General features: G+C 49.9%; 1 protein-coding gene across 5 annotated transcripts in view; it reads right to left on the bottom strand.

The window, feature by feature from the left end:
* Window positions 1-19504, bottom strand: part of LOC119972306 (zinc finger protein ZFAT-like) — a 152295-nt gene that overhangs the window by 26974 nt on the left and 105817 nt on the right. For all 5 annotated transcript variants that reach the window (XM_038808797.1, XM_038808798.1, XM_038808799.1 and 2 more), the window contains 2 exons: window positions 9758-9846; window positions 4039-4177 (listed from right to left, as the gene is read on the bottom strand). In XM_038808797.1, coding sequence (XP_038664725.1) covers window positions 4039-4177; window positions 9758-9846 — 228 coding nt within the window. The remainder of the gene's footprint in view (window positions 1-4038; window positions 4178-9757; window positions 9847-19504) is intronic.

Raw genomic sequence — 19504 nt, 5'->3', positions numbered from 1 at the left:
TGGATACGTGGGTTTGAGTAGGGTGATCATGGCTCGGCACAACATTGAGGGCCGAAGGACCTGTTCTGTGCTGTACTGTTCTATGTTCTATGTAAACACTTCTTCAGAAAATTGATTACAAAAAAATGTGAACAATGTGAGGGCAGAAATACGATACTCTGGCTGCAAGAGCACCATTGTAGCCCTGATCGCATGGTGTTCACATTTAGTAAGCTTTTCCAGGCAGCACAGCCTGATGTTTCCTTCCCTATTCAGTGCTTTTCTTGACCCAAGACAATTCACAAAAGGATGGGATGAAGGACAGTCAGTGAAGGCATGGCCACAATTTGTTGCCCATCTTCAGTTGACATAAGCCAGAAGTATTGAACTGAATGGCTCGCTGGATTACTGCAGGGGAAAGTTAATAGTCAAACACATTGGAGTGGGGTCTATGGTCACACACAGGCCTTGACTTAGTAAGGGTGTCAAGTTTCCTTTTCTGAAGGACCTGTTGGGTTTTGAATGACAATCTGATAGCTTTACAGTCACCTTTACTGATATCGGCTTTTCATTTACCATGTTTTTAACTGAATTCTAATTCCATACGGATCAGGGAACAAAACCTGGGATACGTCTAGTCTGTATGGCTCCACTATTGACTTGATAAGCCTGTTGAAAAATCAGAGCTCTGTGGACAGACATCTGTGAAGCCTCCAAATTCCCAATGTTTGAAAGGAAGGAGGATAGCGGAAAAAACACTGCTGTGAGTCACATCTATATCTAACCAGTTAAACATAGCAGACGTTTCTTATATCATTTTAAAATATCAAAGTATACATTCTAAAACCATTATAAAAGCTTCTGTGATGTATTAGCGGTTAAATAGACTATCCTGTGTAATACTGAACCATACGAATTCTCTCAGCATTCATGCGCCAGGACCTCTGAGTGTTCTCAGTACCTACAGGAACATTCTAACTTCCTCAAACATGCCTCAAAATTTGGATTTATTGTCCCTATGTTGCAATCACTGAGGAGTAATAAAATGTTTCCCATGTTATTATGACTGCATTCCAGATGAGCATTAGTAGTACTGACTGACAATTCACCTCTTCTGATATGTGGAATATGTTTTATAAAGGAAGATTTAACAATATAATTTTTAGTGCAAGAGATAGAGAGGTCACTTAGATGTATACTGTATGAGATAAGGTGGTCCATTGTATCTTAGTACAGATATAATTGCTGCAATTTTGAACAGAAACTAAAAATGACAGAAATGCACAGCAGGGAGCTCATATCTTAAGCAGAAATCCATTAATAGTTCAAATACACAACAAAATTATCTCATCGAAGAGAAATCATTGGCACTTCAGATGTGTCACTTTATCCAAAGCTCATCAGATGCAAGCACTACAGCAGCTTTTGCTACTGTTGATACTTCCAGCAATTTTTCATGCCAAGTGGTTGTTACTCATGTGTGAGCTGAGGCAGTGAATGTTTGTAGGCTATTAGACCACTGATGGGAGGAAGATATCACAGCTGAGCCTTATCCAGCCTTGTCTAGATGGCACTTGACTCCATATTAATTATAAATAGTACCTTTAATATAAAAAGATGCTTCACACAGAGTTCAATAAAGCAATTTTGGAAGCACAGTTAAAAACTTGATCCAGAAGATGGACTTAAGGGAGCCCCGAAAGAAGCAGAACGAGGAACAGAGGTAGAGAAGTGTGGAAGGCATAGGCACAAATGGTGGAGAAAGAGCACAAGAAGCCAGAGCCAGAGAAACAAAGAACTCTGGAGGGCTACAGGATTGAAGGAGGCACAGAAAGGTGCAGCCATGATGGGGAATTTTAAACTAAAGGCACTGGGAGAATTGTGAATAAATGTAGATCAAGGTGATGAGTAAGCAGAATTTAAGCCTGAATTTTTGTGCAGGCAGACAAGCTCTCCGTCGTTGTAAAAATGGCGTCACAGGCCTGAATTTGGAAGTCTGCGCTCCAATCTGGGATGTTGGATAGAGTGAGGGTAACAGAGTTTAGATCTGCTCAACTTTAGGGAGAGTGGCGGATTGGATACCTGAAGCCAGGTGAACACTGAAATAGTTGAGTTCGGAAGTGACAAAAGTGAGTTTGAAGAGCCAATGAGGTATGGCAAATTGGGCAAGGGAAATGTTACAGAGATGGGAACAGACAATCTCTTTAGTGGAGAGGATACAAGGTCAGAAAGTCAGCTCTGCGCGGAACAGGATGCCGCAGTTATGAATGGTTTGGTCCAACAGCAACATCAATAACTTATATCTATTTATCACCTTAACATACTTAAACAACTTTAACACAGTACAGTGTCCCAAAGTGCTTCACAGGAGGGTTATAAAAGTATGACTCCGAGGCACATAAAAAGCTATTCGGTCAGATGACTAATAGTTGTTTTAATGTATGTTGTAAAGGAAGAAAGGAAGGTAGAGGGGCTGGGAGCGTATGGAGGGTATTCCAGAGCTTAATCTCGGCAACCAAAGGCTTGGCCAACAATGCTGCAGCAACTGAGCAATAAAATAAGCACGGAAAGAGGCACTTTGGCCCATCGTGTCTGCGTCGACCATCAATTCCAATTTAATTTTCCAGAACTCGGTCCATAGCCTTGTATACTATGGTATTTCGAGAGCTCAACTCAATGCTTTTTAAAAGTTGAGGGTTTCCACCTCCACCATCCTTTCAGGCCTTAGTCTTACCAATGTGGAGTTGGAGGAAATTGTAACTCATCCAAGATTGAATGCCAGAGGATCAGCCAGACAATGCTATAGCAGTAGAAGGGTTGAGACAGATGGTGGAGAAGTACATTTGGCATGTATTGCCACCTTCCCCACTGCAAACTACAATTAGAGTCTGTATTTGCATGGCACTTTACATTACATCAGCTTTCTAGGGGATGGGAGTGAGGTATGGATATTTTGTCAGGTGAAAGTATTTTGATGGAGGATCCATGCAGAAAATACTAACATGTCCATTCTCTCCACAGATAATGACTGACCTGCTCAGTGTTTCAAGCATTTTCTATTTAGTTTTGCATTTTCTGCAGTTGTAGTTCTTTCTTTCTTTTATAAAAATACAGTGAATCATGTTAGTCCGGTAAACCTTTACATAGTATTTTGCACATGAAACAACCTTGAAGATGCCACAAAATGTTTCAGATGGTGAACTACTCTGGGAGTGTAAATGTGGCAGCTGTTTTTCAACATGGCAAGATGCCATCAACAGCAATGAGATTAATGTTTTGATGATATTGGCGGTGGGAGGAATATTGGATGGGATACTAGGAGAATTCCCTGTTCCTTAAAAAAATAGTAAGGGATTTAATACCCACCCAAATTGAGCCTTTGGTTTAACATCTCAATTAAAGGACAGTATTGTCCACCAATACAGCACTCCTTCAATATTGTACTGGTGTGTCAGCCCAGATAATGGGGACTACAGAGTGGCTTAGCTCAGTTGGTTAAGAGAGTGGTACTTAATAGCACGGCCAGCGTAGGTTCAACCCCATACCAGCTGAGTTCGCTCACAGAGATCAAAGATGTTTGGAAAGCTTTGATTAGCAAGCCTTGGGCAACCAAGGACGCTACGTGAAGAGAGCAGGAGCAAAATAATGGAAACCACAATCATCTAACTCAGAGGTAGGAAGGTTACAAGATGATCCTAGGGCAAGGGTCCAAGCAGTAGATCATGAAGAGGCAACGGCAGAAATACATCTTGCTCTTACACACACAACTGATATTCAGTTCCATTGACACCATCTGCTTAATGCTACCAGGCAAGCTAAAAGGTTGTTTAGAGACAAGGAAATGCAAATAGAGACCCTGAGAAAACGGAAAATGACCAGAATGGCGAGAAGAACAAAACAGAAACATTCCTGAATGCGTGGAGAGCGAGGATTTAATGGAAAATTTAAAGTGAGGGAAAATCCACTTCATGTGTAACTTTATTTTCACTATAAAATGCGATTCAGCAATCGACTTTACTGTAAGCTGCGTGCATTATTTCAAAGCAAATCTCTTAATACCTTGTTGTGTTACACTCTCCTGAGCTAGCACACCAGTCCCAGCATTGACATATTCATCATTGGGATGTTTCTTGTGGTAATGTCTCTTCAATGATCCAGCCATGTTACATGAATAGTGGCACAGCGCACATCGGAAAGGCTGGAGTGAATAAGGAGAACATTACTAGTAACAGCAGATATGCCAATAACAACAGAAACAAGACCTAGGTATGTACCGGCTCCTCCAACACTGGTCTCTTCCCTTCCTCCAACTTTGGGAACTCCAACTCGTCGAAAAACCGCCCATATCCCCTTCCTCTTTACCAGGTATACAGCCTCTCATAATACCCCCTGAACACCTAATTTATCCTCCCCGGCTCTGACATTACCTCCCCCTTTTCTGTCTGCAACCTTAATTTCCCTAGCTACCACCTGCCCCGCAGCTAGTGGGCCAGCATAGGGCTAGCCTTTTCTCCTTATTCATACTGCACCCCCCTCGCCTGCGTAACAGCCCCACCGCCTTTCCCATTGTCAACCTATCAAACTGCCCCTGCAGCCTCTTCCAATCGGCCAACAACTCCTTAGTGGGCTCCCCCCTCCCTCACCTCGACTGTCTTGTCCATGCTCCTCCCTCCCTGGTCTATCCCTATGCACCTTGAACTAGATAATCTCCCCTCTAAATGGTGCCTTCAAGCCTCCCATAATGTGGCCACCAACACCTCCCCGTTCTGATTAAGCTCCACGTAATCCCCAATTGCCAACCTAAACTTTTCACAAAACCCCTTATCTGCCAAAAGACCTGAATCCAGCCTCCATCCCAGCCTCTGCACCGAGCTAAGCCTCACCTCCAGACCCTGTGGCGCATGATGCAAAATCATGATACCCGCATACTCCGCCCCACCACCCCCATCAGAACCGCTCAACTCACCACAAATTCTAGAATAACCTTACACATGCGCAAGAAGGAGTGCTCTTTCCCTCCGCCACAAAGGGCAGCACGGTAGCATTGTGGATAGCACAATTGCTTCACAGCTCCAGGGTCCCACGTTCGATTCCAGCTTGGGTCACTGTCTGTGCGGAGTCTGCACAGAGCGTGTGTGGGTTTCCTCCGGGTGCTCCGGTTTCCTCCCACAGTCCAAAGATGTGCAGGTTAGGTGGATTGGACATGATAAATTGCCCTTAGTGTCCAAAATTGCCCTTAGTGTTGGGTGGGTTACTGGATTATGGGGATAGGGTGGAGGTGGGTAGGGTGCTCTTTCCAAGAGCTGGTGCAGACTCGATGGGCTGAATGGCCTCCTTCTGCACTGTAAATTCTATGATAATCTATGACTTTGGGCTTGATCAGTTCCATCACACAATTAAAATCTCCACCCAAAATCAATTGGTGCGTATACAAGTCCAGGATCGCTTCCACCAGCCCCTTTACAAATCTGCGTCATCCCAATTCAGCGCATATACATTGACTAGCACCATCGACGACATCCCCTCCACCTTCTACCCCCCTCCACACCCCCAGTCCCGCATTTCTTTGGCCTCCACAAACCCTGTCCTTTTGTTCAACAAAATGACCAGCCCCCACGGCGTTGACTCAAACCCCAAGTGAAATACTTGTCCCACCCAACTCTTCCTCAACCTAACCTGATCCTTCACCCAGAGGTGCGTCTCCTGCAAAAACAATCACCTCCGCTTTCAAACTCCTCAGGTGCGTAAAAACCCGGGACCTCTTAACCAGCTCGATGTTCCACGTCACGACTCTTAGCGGACGCTTACACCTCCATTCTCCTCTACCATCCGCCATCATCCGCCACCAGTTCCACCTCATTTAATACCGCCATAAACCAGGTCCATTCAAATTGGCCCCCTCTCTGCCCATGACCACACTCAGCTTCCAACTCTGCCACGTTGCAAGCCCCACCCCCCCAACCGAGCTTCCAACTCTGCCATGTCGTAAGCTCCACCCCCCCATCCCAACCTGGCCACCTCATGCGTCCTCCCTCCACATCTAACCAGTAATACTTGCTAGCATGGCAACTCCCACTGGAAGGTCTCCCCCAGCACATCCGTTCCTCACCGGTCCCTTCTACACATGTGCAATTGGCCCCTTACCCACCTGAATACCCACCCAATGGGCCCCACCATACACACCCCTTACCCATAAAGAAAATAACTCAAAATCACAAATCACCTCTTCACAAAAAGAAAAACACCACAAATGGACCATAAACTCAGTTTATGGTCCATTATAAAGTCATTTGCCTCTTCTGGCGTCTCAAAGTAATACTCCCAGCCATCAAACATAACCCAAAGATTCACCAGGTACAAATACCCAAACCAAATCGTCCTGGGATAGAGCATAGCCTTGGCCTTGTTGAATTCCGCTCCTGTCTTCGCCAGCTCCGTGCCAATATCCTGATATATTCGGACATGGTTTCCCTCCCATTCACAGTCTCGCTTCTCCCTGGCTCACCTCAGAATCTTCTCCTTCTCCATGGAATTGTGCAATCACACAATCACAGCCCGCAGCTGCTTCCACCGCTCTTGTCTTCTTCCTCAAGGGCTTCTTCTTCTTCGTGGGCCCGGTCCACCTCTGGGGCTTTGTCTCCACCAGCTCAGCCAGCATCCTCGACACGTACTTTTTGACACTCGTTCCTTCCTCGCCCTCTGGCAGACCCACAATTCACAAGTTTTGCCGCCTGGACCTGTTGTCCTGAACCTCCACCTTCACTCGCAGTGACATATGTAGATCCCCAGGATCCCCACCTCCGCCTTCAAAGACACAATCCCATCACTCAGATCAAACACCACCATCTCCACACTGCATATTATCGTCCCTTGTGCCTCGAGGCACTTCTCCACCTGGTCCAGCGATCCTCGGAAGTGCCATTGCTCCCTCAATCGCCTTCGACCAGTCGCCACCTCCTACTTTTGCTGGCGAAATTCCTCCTTGGTGAAGACCATCCACTGCAGTGGTGTACAGTGGAGAGGGAGCTGTCCTGGGATTCCTCAACATCGACTCTGGACCCCATGAAGTCTCATGGCTTCAAGTTAAACATGGGCAAGGAAGCCTCTCATTGATTATCATATATGTTTTGTGAGATGAGTGACTTCGCCTGTGGAGAAACAACTGGTACCAGCAGCTCACCAAACTTATTAAAATGAGTCCTGAGGCACAATGTTTATGCTGTTTGGCAGACAAGTAGTCCTGTGCTGTAGCTTCCCCAGGTCGACACCTCATTTTTAGGTATGCCTTATGTTGCAACTGGCATGCTCTCCTGCACTCTTCATTGAACCATAATAGGTAGAGATAAGAGGGTCCATCCCAAACGCATCAGATCTAAACTCTACAATCCTGCCGCATCCAAACTAATGCCTTTTTTTGGGGCCAGCCCTCCTGCAAAGAATCAATTTTTGACCCAGATGAATTTTTACCTCTTGATGTCAAACCGCACGATTTTAGGAAGAGGAAAAGCATAGAGCATGCTATATTTGGAACATGAAAAGAACAATGCCCAGAAGAGGCGGCCAGCATGGTAGAACAGTGGTTAGCACTGCTGCCTCACAATGTCAGGGACCCGGCCTGTCCTAAGTACAATTTCTATTTTCAGGGTTTTCCGTAATCTAATTCACTCTTTCCTAAACGCGCAACACCATGAAGATATTTTCAACTTTTAGTCCCTCCATTAATTTATTTTAACTGCGATATGGTATAATTGAACTACTGCTTCCCAATTTATCGTATTTTACCTTCAACTCTTTTCAAATTTCGACGTGACTTACATTACGAGACTCGATTCCGTGGGGCTGTATTTTCCTACCAGAGGTGATCTGTGTCATGGTCCCTCTCTACTACTACTCAGCCAGGAGGTTTGATTTTCATCACATCGGGATCTATTTCATTCTAGAGATGGTGTGCCACATAATTAGTGTCTGGGGTGGTGGGAATGGAGGTTGGACACCAGAGTGGTGGGTTATGTTCTGACCGAAGCTGTAGCCATTGCTGTGGTTGCCATGTGTGTGGCGGTAAAAAAATGAGAGGATTTGCACAGTGGTTAGGGCAAATGGAGAGCTGGGACCCAGGATAGGGGACGGAAAGGTTAATTACTAAGATTTTATTATTGAAACCTAGAACCTCATAGAAACATAGAACATACAGAGCAGAAGGAGGCCATTCAGTCCATCGAGTCTGCACCGACCCACTTAAGCCCTCACTTCTACCCTATCCCCGTAACCCAATAACCCCTCCTAATCCTTTTTGGTCACTAAGGGCAATTTATCATTGCCAATCTACCTAACCTGCACATCTTTGGATTGTGGGAGGAAACGGAGCACCCAGAGGAAACCCACGCAGACACGGTGAGAACATGCAGACACGGTGAGAACATTCAGACTCCTCACAGACAGTGACCCAGCGGGGAATCGAACCTGGGACCCTGGCGCTGTGACGCCACAGTGCTATTCATTTGTGCTACCATGCTGCCCTAAACAAGCAAGGATGTTGCTCAGCATTATTTTGACCAAACTTTCATTTTATTTGCATTACATGAAACTATGTTAGTACTGCCTCCCCTGTTCACACTAGTTGCAGCTGGTCACCTTCAGAGAGATCCCAGGGGACATCCGCCCCTACAAAAATAATGGGAGGTCAGAAGATGATCTCTTAATGAGCTCCTTAATGACTTTAAGCCTTCATTTAACAAGGCAGATTACTTCATTTTCCCGCCGAGCCCCCTGCTTTCTGCCCCTGCCCAACCTCAGGAAAAACTGTCGGGGATGAAGGCCTGTGCCATTTTCTTGCTGTCCTGCCTCTGTGCCTTCCCAATTTAAGATGTGAAAATTCTTGCTAAACATACAGTTATCATTACATCAAGGGTAACAGCAGCCAGTGCAACATTACAGACCACTGTGTTATCATAAACCAATATCTTGCTTCCATACTATTATAGAATCATAGAATTTACAGTGCAGAAGGAGGCCACCCGGCCCATCGAGTATGCACCGGCCCTTGGAAGAGCACCCTACCCAAGCCCACATCCACACCCTATCCCCACAACCCAGCAACTCCACCTAACCTCTTTGGACACTAAGGGCAATTTAGCATGGCCAATCCACCTAACCCGCACATCTTTGGACTGTGGGATGCACCGAGAGGAAACTCACGCAGACACGAGGAGAACGGGCAGACTCCGCACAGACAATGACCCAAGCCGGGAATCGAACCTGGCACTCTGGAGCTGTGAAGCATCTGTGTTAACCACTGTGCTACCACAAATAATGCTGCCCTGAGAAGCAATGCAACATGGATCTGTTCCAAAGAAAGCACCTGATTTTAATCATGCTGCTGCAAATAATTGTGAAGGACTCATGGGCTTCTCCATAAGAGAAAGATCACTGAAGGGTCACCGAGGCCTCTGACTTAATTCTTCGAAACTGAGAAGCATTCCTTTTCAGAAAGAGCAACAACTGATCCCAGTTGAGTCAACATTTCATGAATAGGGAGATTGCCCAACTTTCCATCTTAATCTAACTTCCTCATTCACAATATCCTTGCATCACCTGTAATGTTACACATTAACCACTGGACATGCCAGTCATGATTCAGCATCCCGACTACAACCGTCTACATCTACAATCTGATCTTGGTTAGATTCCCTCATAATAGCCTTCACTGGAAGCAGTGGCAAACCATCAATCTTCAAAGAAATGTCTCATAAGATTTTTATTGCAGAAAAATAATGCTTGCCTTGAACGCAGCATGCTGCTCCATGTGTCGAAGGAGGTTTGGCTTTTGCGCTGCCGTGTAGTCACACACTGTACATTTATACTGTTTACCTGCAGGACAAGAAAACAACTAGTATGAGGAAAGAAATAATATTATCAACAATTTATGTCGTGAAAATGTCTTTTGTAAAATATTTGTACTTGATACTTCCCTTCTTATCAATTATATTTTAAAATACAGAATTGAATCAAGTAATGTGAAAGTTTTAAGCGTGTTTTCAGCTCTGGCAATGCAAGGCACGGGAATAAAAATAATTTTAATTATGGGTAAATGTTTATTAATTTAAACAGATTGTTAAACATTGCCTGCATAGAGAAACCCCAGATTGCAGAATGAACAGAGTGGGAAGTTGAGAATTTGGTGAGTGGGATTTATGGCAAACAATGTGCAAGTAGGCCAAGCTAAAATTTGGTTCAACATTTAGAATTGAATGTAGAATTTCAAAAAGTGTAAAGAACACATCCAGTTATGCACAGTTAACAGTCAACAAGGGCAGCACAGTAGCACTGTCCATGTGCTGTGGTGTAGGTTAACCCACAGTGCTGTGGATACATCCACAGTGCTGTTAGGAAGAGCGTTTCAGCATTTTGATTGACTAACAGTGAAGGAATGGTGATATATTTCCAAGTCAGGATGTGTGTGGCTTGGAGGGTAATTTGCCCGTGATGGTATTTCCATGCATCTGCTGCCCTTGCCTTCTAGGTGGAAGGGTTCATGGGTTTCGAAGATGCGGCATGGTACCACAGTGGTTAGCACTGTTGCTTCACAGCTCCAGAGTCCCAGATTCGATTCCCGGCTTGGGTCATTGTCTGTGCGGAGTCTGCACGTTCTCCTCATGTCTACGTGATGTCTTCCTCCGAGTGCTCCGGTTTCCTCCCACAGTCCAAAGATGTGCAGGTTAGGTGGATTAACCATGATAAATTGTCCTTTGTGTCCAAAAAGGATAGGTGGGGTTACTGGGTTACGGGGATAGGGTGGAGGCATGGATTTAAGTAGGGTGCTCTTTCCAAGCGTCGGTGCAGACCTGATGGACCGAATGGCCTCCTTCTGCATGTAAATTCTATGATTCTAACAAGTGATTGCCGGAAAGAAGCAGAGTGCACAAAGGTAACTGAGGCGACTGAAATGATCAAAGACAAAGATTCTAATTGTCAATCCTCTCACCTGCTATTTTATCTGCTGGTGAGAAAAGGCTTGGTTTATTTTTTTAAATGTATTTTATTACCAACATGTAACAAAACAGGTTACAACACATAAAACCAAAGGCTTTGTTTATGCCTTGGTTAAGAGGTTACATTGTACACTTTGAAGGTTTATCCTATCACATCAGAATGCGTGTTACTTATGTTACCTTAGATTGGACTTCAACTGAAGGTCAAGATGACTAGCAACAATGCCCATGACAGCCTGAAGCTCAGTGACATGTAGCTGCATATAACAAGGTGTTCAATACTGAGGTGTAGTTCTCAAGAGGCACCCCCCATGCAACATGGGGCAGGATTTGGGGTTTTGGTTCAGCACACAGATATAGGGGACAAATGGGGGTCACCCCACACTGTGTCGGAAATAGTGACATGGCAGTGACTTGCCTCAATTTGACAAATTAATTTAGCTCGGGGGTGGGCTCACTATCCAATTAAGGTCAGAGGGTGTATTCTCAAAGCTGTAGAGACAATAGAAGGCCCTCCACCTTGGAAGGAGCTGTAGCCTGCCTTTCAGGTGAGAGAGTGAAAGAGCACCTTCATCTCTCTCCAACTTTTTAAACTTTTAAATGAAAAGGTGGGCTCAGCTGCCAGACCACCTGTGTGAAGGCCAAGCTAAAGTTTAGTTGAACATTTAGAATTTAATGTAGAATTTCAAAAACTGTAAAGAAAACTTCCAGTTATCCACGGTTAGCAGTTAACTCCACAGGGTGATTTTGGTTCCAGATAATTAGATAGAGCCTCAAAGCATGACTGGAATGTTGGTCTCCCTCCCCATCTGCTCCAGAAGGCTGCCTCCAGCAACTGGCCTAGCCGCCAAAGCCTCATGAGGCCTGACGGATTGGAAAATGCCAATCGGTGTCTGACAATAGGCTGCAATCGGCCTTTAATTTTTAATTATTTTTTTATAAATTTAGAGTGCCCAATTAATTTTTTCCAATTAAAGGGCAATTTAGCGTGGCCATTCCACCTAGCCTGCACATCCTTGGGTTGTGGGGGCGAAACCCACGCAACATGGGGTGAATGTGCAAACTCCATACAGACAGTGACCCAGAGACGGGATCAAACCTGGGCCCTTGGTGCTGTGAGGCAGCAGTGCTAACCCACTGCACCAGCAATCGGCCTTTAATGAGTCAACTCACTGTTTTCAGCCATATGATTCTGTGATTCTATGATTACTGCAGCTTCTCTTATCATAAAAACCTGATGGTACTCCAGGTGGGAGCTTACATCCAAAGGGACATTATTTTTAAATTCTTTTAATAGAATCGCCTCTCTTAAGGATTTCAAAATTTTGTTGACGCTTTTTAAAAATCCTTTCATGGCTGTCGAGGGAAAAAAGATTGAATCAGAGTGAGGAGGATGGCCTGGGGGAAGTGAACATACTCCGAGAATAGGAACAGAATCAGTCCAAAGACTTTTCTTAAATTCAATTCTGGGATGTGGGCGATGCAGGCTTGGTCTTATGATTGAAGGAAATGAATTGAAAATCGCTTATTGTCACGAGTAGGCTTCAATGAAGTTACTGTGAAAAGCCCCTAGTCGCCACATTCCGGCACCTGTTCGGAGAGGCTGGTACGGGACTTGAACCGTGCTGCTGGCCTGCCTTGGTCTGCTTTAAAAGCCAGCGATTTAGCCGAGTGTGCTAAACCAGCCCCAGCCCTCATTGATGAAGCAGTTGAAGATGGTTGGGCCGAGGACACCACCCTGAGGAAGCCCTGCAGTGATGCCCTGTGGCTGAGATGACTGACATGCAACCATCACAACAATTTTCCATTGTGCCAGTTGTGACTCCAACCAGCAGAGAGCTTTCCCCCTGTTCCCATTGACTCCAGTTTTGCTAGGGGTCCTTGATGCCGTACTCAGGCAAAAGCTGCTTTGATTTCAACTCTCACCTCACCTCTGGAGCTCAGATCTGGGGCGAAATTCACCGCAGACCTACATGACGCCCATTTCCGGCGGGCAAAAGCGGCGCCGGTGACTCCGACGTCGCGGGCTGCTTTTAAGCCCTAAATCTCCGTTCCCGAAAGGGCCAGCAGCGGACTGACGCTCTACGCGTCAGTTTCTCCCGCTGCGGAAGTGGCGCATCGGTTGATGTCGGGCGACATCATCAACGTCGCCCGGCGTTTGGGGGGGGGGGGGGGGAAGAGTGCCGGCGTTTGTGTGGGGGGGGGGAAAAGAGTACCGTCGTTTGTGTGTGGTGGGGGGGGGGGGAAAGAGTACCGGCGTTTGTGGGGGGGGGGGGGGGGGGAGAGAGTACCGGCGTTTGTGGGGGGGGAAAGAGTACCGGCGTTTGTGGGGGGGGGGGGGAGAGAGAGTACCGGCGTTTGTGGGGGGGGGGAGAAGAGTAGCGGCGTTTGTGGGGGCGGGGGGGGGGGGGGGGAGAGTAGCGGCGTTTGTGTTGGGGTGGGGGGAGACAGTGCCGGCATTTTGTGTGTGGGGTGGGGGGGGAAAGAGTACCGGCGTTTGTGTGGGGGGGGGGGGGGGGGGACCGGCGTTTGTGGGGGGGGGGGGCAGTACCGGTGTTTGTGTGTGGGGGGGGAAGAGTACCGGCATTTGGGGGGGGGAAGAGTACCGGCGTTTGTGTGGGGGGGGGGGAAGAGTACCGCCGTTTGTGGGGGGGGGGGGAGGAGGAGTGTACCGGCGTTTGTGTGGGGGGGGGGAGAGAGTACCGGCGTTTGTGGGGGGGGGGGGGGGTCCCCGGCGTTGTGGGGGGGGGGGGGGGGAAGTACCGGCGTTTGTGGGGGGGGGGGGGGGAAGTACCGGCGTTTGTGGGGGGCGTAGCGCCGTTGGAGAGGGGGGGTGGGGTGGGTGAGTGGGGGTGGGGGGTGGGGGGGTGAGGGGGGGATGGGTAGGGGTAGGGGGTTGGGGTAGGGGGCAACGGCGTGCAGGGGGGGGGGGAGGCGACGGTGCGTTGGCCCCAGGCTATCCATTGGATGGGGGCATCAGCAGATCTTCATCAAGCTCCCCTTCCTCCCAGCTGCCTTGTCTTTGTTTGAGAGAGAGAGAGAGAGGAGAGGAGATTGTGGGGACAGACAGAGAGAGAGAGACAGAGAGAGGGAGTCCCGTCCGTCTCTGGCTGAGAGCAGGGCTTTGGTGAGTATATTGCAATCTGCCTAAACCCAGGAATATTGCCTGGTTAGAATGCAGAGGGAAATGCTGGGATCCCGGGGTGGGAGATGTGTCTGGATTTGTCTATTTCAGCTTCAGCCTCTGCGATTTCAGGTCAGTTTCACAACAACAGGAAAAACGCGAGGAGAGAGAGAGGGAAAAACGTTTGGCAAAGTTTCTGGGTTCTGCCTTTATAATTCACAGCGCAGAAAGGGTTCTGCGCTGTGAATTATCAAGGCACCTTTTCTAATCCTGGGGAGAAACAACCTTTTGAAGAGTCTGAGGAAATAAGCAGGAATTTGGATTAATTCTGCGTCCCCACCCCCTGGGCCTCTTTCTCCTCCTTTCTCCTCCCTCCCCCTTTCTCCTCCATCCCCCTTTCTGAGGAGAAAGGAGGAGAAAGAGGCCCAGGGGGTGGGGAGGCCGAATTAATCCAAATTCCTGCTTATTTCCTCAGACTCTTCAAAAGGATGTTTCTCCCCAGGACTAGAAAAGGTGCCTTGACAATTCACAGCGCAGAACCCTTTCTGTGCTGTGAATTATAAAGGCAGAACCCAGAAACTTTGCCAAATGTTTTTCCCTCTCACTCCGCGCGTTTTCCTGTTGTTGTGAAACTGACCTGAAATCGCAGAGGCTGAAGCTGAAATAGACAAATCCAGACACATCTCCCACCCCGGGATCCCAGCATTTCCCTCTGCATTCTAACCAGGCAATATTCCTGGGTTTAGGCAGATTGCAATATACTTACCAAAGCCCTGCTCTCAGCCAGAGGACGGACAGGACTCCCTCTCTCTGTCTCTCTCTCTCTGTCTGTCTCCACAATCTCCCTCTCTCTCTCTCTCTCAAACAAAGACAAGGCAGCTGGGAGGAAGGGGAGCCTTGAGGAAGATCTGCTGATGCCCCCATCCAATGGATGCCCGGCCCCCATCCAATGGATGCCCGGGGCCAACGCACCGTCGCCCCCCCCCCTCTGCACGCCGCTGCCCCCTACCCCAACCCCCTACCCCTATCCCCTACCTCTACCCCCCACCCCCACCCCTACCCCCCCACCCCCACCCCTCTCCAACGCCGCTACCCCCCCCCCCACAAATGCCGGTACTCTCCTCCTCCCCCCCACACAAACGCCGGTACTTTCCTCCTCCCCCCCCCCCCACACAAACGCCGGTACTCTCCTCCTCCCCCCCCCCCACAAACGCCGGTACTCTCCTCCTTCCCCCCCCCCACACAAATGCCAGTACTCTCCTCCTCCCCCCCCCACACAAACGCCGGTACTCTCCTCCACCCCCCCCCCCACAAACGGCGGTACCCTCCTCCCCCCCCCCCACAAACGGCGGTACTCTCCTCCTCCCCCCCCCCCACAAACGCCGGTACTCTCCTCCTCCCCCCCCCCCCCCCCACCACAACGCCGGTACTCTCCCCCACCCCCACCCCCCACAAACGGCGGTACCCTCCTCCTCCCCCCCCCCCACAAACGGCTGGTACTCTCCTCCTTCCCCCCCACCCCACACAAACGCCAGTACTCTCCTCCTCCCCCCCCCCCCCCACAACGCCGGTACTCTCCTCCTCCCCCCCCCACACAAACGCCGGTACTCTCCTCCACCCCCCCACCCACAAACGGCGGTACCCTCCTCCTCCCCCCCCCACAAACGGCGGTACTCTCCTCCTTCCCCCCCCCACACAAACGCCAGTACTCTCCTCCTCCCCCCCCCCCCCACAAACGCCGGTACTCTCCTCCTTCCCCCCCCCCACACAAACGCCGGTACTCTCCTCCTCCCCCCCCCCCACACACCAACGCCGGTACTCTCCTCCTCCTCCCCCCCCACACACCAACGCCGGTACTCTCCTCCTCCCCCCCCCCCCCCCACACACAAACGCCGGTACTCTCCTCCTCCCCCCCCACAAACGCCGGTACTCTCCTCCTCTCCCCCCCCACACACCAACGCCGGTACTTCTCCTCCTCCCCCCCCCCCCCACACAAACGCCGGTACTCTCCTCCTCCTCCCCCCCCACACACAACGCCAGGTACTCTCCTCCTCCTCCCCCTCCCCCCAAACGCCGGTACTCTCCTCCCCCCTCCCCACAAACGCCGGTACTCTCCTCCTCCCCCCCCCCCACAAACGCCGGTACTCTCCTCCTCCCCCCCCCCCCACAACGCGTACTCTCCTCCTCCTCCCCCCCCCCACTCACTCGATGTAGGTAACTGAACGGCGTCAACCATCATCAATGGTTGACGCCGTTATAAACCTACTGTGATTTTCGCCGACGTGACCCGTGGCCACGTCGGCGGGACTTCGGCCCATCTGGGCCTGAGAATTAATCACCGTAAAAATTAAATGACATCCCGCCGTCGCCAGCTGTTCTCCGAGGCTGCCAGCGGGATTTGAACTACCCCGTTTAATGGCGGTTCGGAAAATTCAAAACATGGCGGGAGCGGGAATAACGCCGCCGCCGGCCGATTCGCCGACCCTGCGTGGGGTCGGAGAATTGTGCCTCTTATGTCCATGTTTGAAACAAGGTTGTAATGAGGTCAGGTGCTGAGTCACCCAGACGTCAGTGAACAGGTTTTTGCTAAGTCAGTGTCAGTAGATTGCATTGTTGATGACTCCTATCTTTTTACTCATGATCAAGAATAGGCTGATGGTACCAGAGGCACGTTGGAAACAGAACCAGAGAGGATTAACAAAACCTTCAAGGCCTTCTACCAAGAGCTGTACACCTCAGAGCCCCCAACGGGGAAGGCTGGGATGAACCGGTTTCTTGACGGACTGGACATACCAGTTGTGGGAGAGGGCAGAAAACGGGATCTGGAAGCACCACTAGCACTGGGAGAGATCATGGACAGCATTAGCTCCATGCAGGCGGGGAAGGCGCCGGGACCGGACGGATTCCCGGCGGACTTCTACAAAAAATTTGCGACAGCGCTGGCCCCGCACCTGCGGGAGATGTTCACAGACTCGCTAGCTAGGGGCACATTGCCACCCACGTTAGCACAGGCCTCAATCTCGCTGATACCTAAGAAAGACAAAGACCCAACGGAATGTGGGTCATACAGACCCATATCTCTGCTGAATGCAGACGCCAAAATACTGGCCAAAATCCTAGCCAAGAGGCTAGAAGACTGTGTACCTGAGGTGGTCACAGAGGACCAGACGGGCTTTGTCAAAGGTAGACAGCTTACCGCGAACATCAGGCGCCTGCTGAACGTGATAATGACCCCCTCCGGGGAGAGAACACAAGAGGTGATCGTCTCCCTGGACGCAGAAAAGGCCTTCGACAGAGTCGAGTGGAAATACCTCATAGAGGTACTGGAGCGGTTCGGGCTTGGAACAGGGTTCACCGCTTGGGTAAAGCTCCTGTACAACGCACCCATGGCGAGTGTACAGACCAACAATACCAACTCCCAATACTTCCAGCTGCACAGGGGCACCAGACAAGGATGCCCACTGTCCCCGCTGCTGTTCGCACTAGCAATTGAACCGCTAGCAATCGCGCTCAGGGCAGCAAAAAATTGGAGGGGGATCCGAAGGGGAGGTAGAGAGCACAGAGTCTCACTCTATGCGGATGATCTGCTCCTCTATATCTCGGACCCACAAAGCAGCATGGACGGAATCATCGCGCTCCTGAAAGAGTTTGGAGCCTTCTCGGGCTACAAACTCAACATGAGCAAAAGTGAGATCTTCCCAGTACACCCGCAAGGGGGGGGGGGGGGGGGGGGGGGGGGGGGGGCAGCACTAAAGGGGCTGCCGTTCAATCAAGCCCGACATAAATTCCGCTACCTGGGGATCCAAATAGCCCATGACTGGAAAGGGATCCACAAATGGAACCTCACCAGCCTGACGGAGGAAGTTAAAAAGGACCTGCAAAGATGGAACACACTCCCGCTCTCCCTCGCGGGGAGAGTTCAGACAATCAAAATGAACGTACTGCCCAGGTTCCTCTTCCTGTTTAGATCCATTCCGATCTACATCCCCAAGGCCTTTTTCAAAGCGCTGGACAAACTCATCATGGCGTTCGTATGGGGGGGTAAAAATGCTAGGATCCCAAAGAAGGTCTTACAAAAAACAAAAACCAGGGGAGGGCTAGCCCTCCCGAATCTACAATTCTACCACTGGGCAGCAACAGCCGAGCGAGTAAGGGGATGGATCCAGGAGCCAGAGGCTGAGTGGGTGCGTGCGGAGGAGGCCTCCTGCATGGGAACCTCCCTCCGGGCCCTCGCCACGGCAGCACTCCCATCCCCACCCAAAAAACACTCCAGCAGCCCAGTGGTGACAGCCACCCTCCAATCCTGGAACCAACTGCGGCAGCAACTTGGCCTGACCAAAATGTCGAACAGGGCTCCCATCTGCAACAACCATAGGTTCACACCAGCACTGACTGACGCCACCTTCAAAAGGTGGAGGCAGGACGGGGGGACACTGACAGTCAGGGACCTATACACGGACGACAGGATCGCAACACTGGACGAACTGACAGAGAAGTTTCAGCTAGCTGGGGGGAACGAGCTACGGTACCTGCAGCTCAAAAACTTCCTACGAAAGGAGACAAGGACGTACCCACAACCGCCACGACAGACACTACTGGAAGACCTACTGGACGCAAGTATCCTAGAGAAAGGGAACTGTAGTGACATGTATGACCGACTGGTAGATAGGGACGACACCGTACTGGACGCAACAAGAAGGAAATGGGAGGACGACCTGGGGATGGAGATAGGGTGGGGACTCTGGAGCGAAGCACTGCATAGGGTCAACTCCACCTCCACGTGCGCAAGGCTCAGCCTGACGCAACTAAAAGTGGTACATAGAGCCCACTTAACAAGAACCCGTATGAGTAGGTTCTTCCCGGAGGTGGAAGACAGATGTGAACGGTGCCAAAGAGGCCCGGCCAACCACGCCCACATGTTCTGGTCTTGCCCCAGACTCGTGGAGTACTGGACAGCCTTCTTCGAGGTTATGTCCAAAGTGGTGGGAGTGAGGGTGGAGCCATGCCCGATAGTGGCGGTCTTCGGGGTTTCAGAACAGCCAGATCTATTCCTGGGGAGGAGGGCGGACGCCCTTGCCTTTGCCTCCCTGATCGCCCGCCGTAGAATCCTGTTTGGCTGGCGGTCAGCAGCACCGCCCAGAGCTGCGGACTGGCTGTCCGACCTCTCGGAATCTCTCCAAATGGAGAAAATCAAATTTGCCATCCGAGGGTCGGACGACGGCTTCCACAGAACGTGGGAGCCATTCATGCAACTGTTCCGGGACCTATTTGTGGCCAATGTACAAGAGGAAGAATAGTCGGGGGAAGGTAGCGGGAGGGGCTACAGGTTCGGTACGGGGGTTCGATGGCTAGCTAAGGCCCAAAACCAAACTAAATAAACATGTTGGGGGGGGAGGGGGGGGCGGGCGCAGTT

This window comes from Scyliorhinus canicula, chromosome 10 (genome assembly GCF_902713615.1).
Source record: "Scyliorhinus canicula chromosome 10, sScyCan1.1, whole genome shotgun sequence".
Classification (NCBI taxonomy): Eukaryota; Metazoa; Chordata; class Chondrichthyes; order Carcharhiniformes; family Scyliorhinidae; genus Scyliorhinus; species Scyliorhinus canicula.
This window is presented reverse-complemented; position numbering and strand designations above follow the sequence as displayed.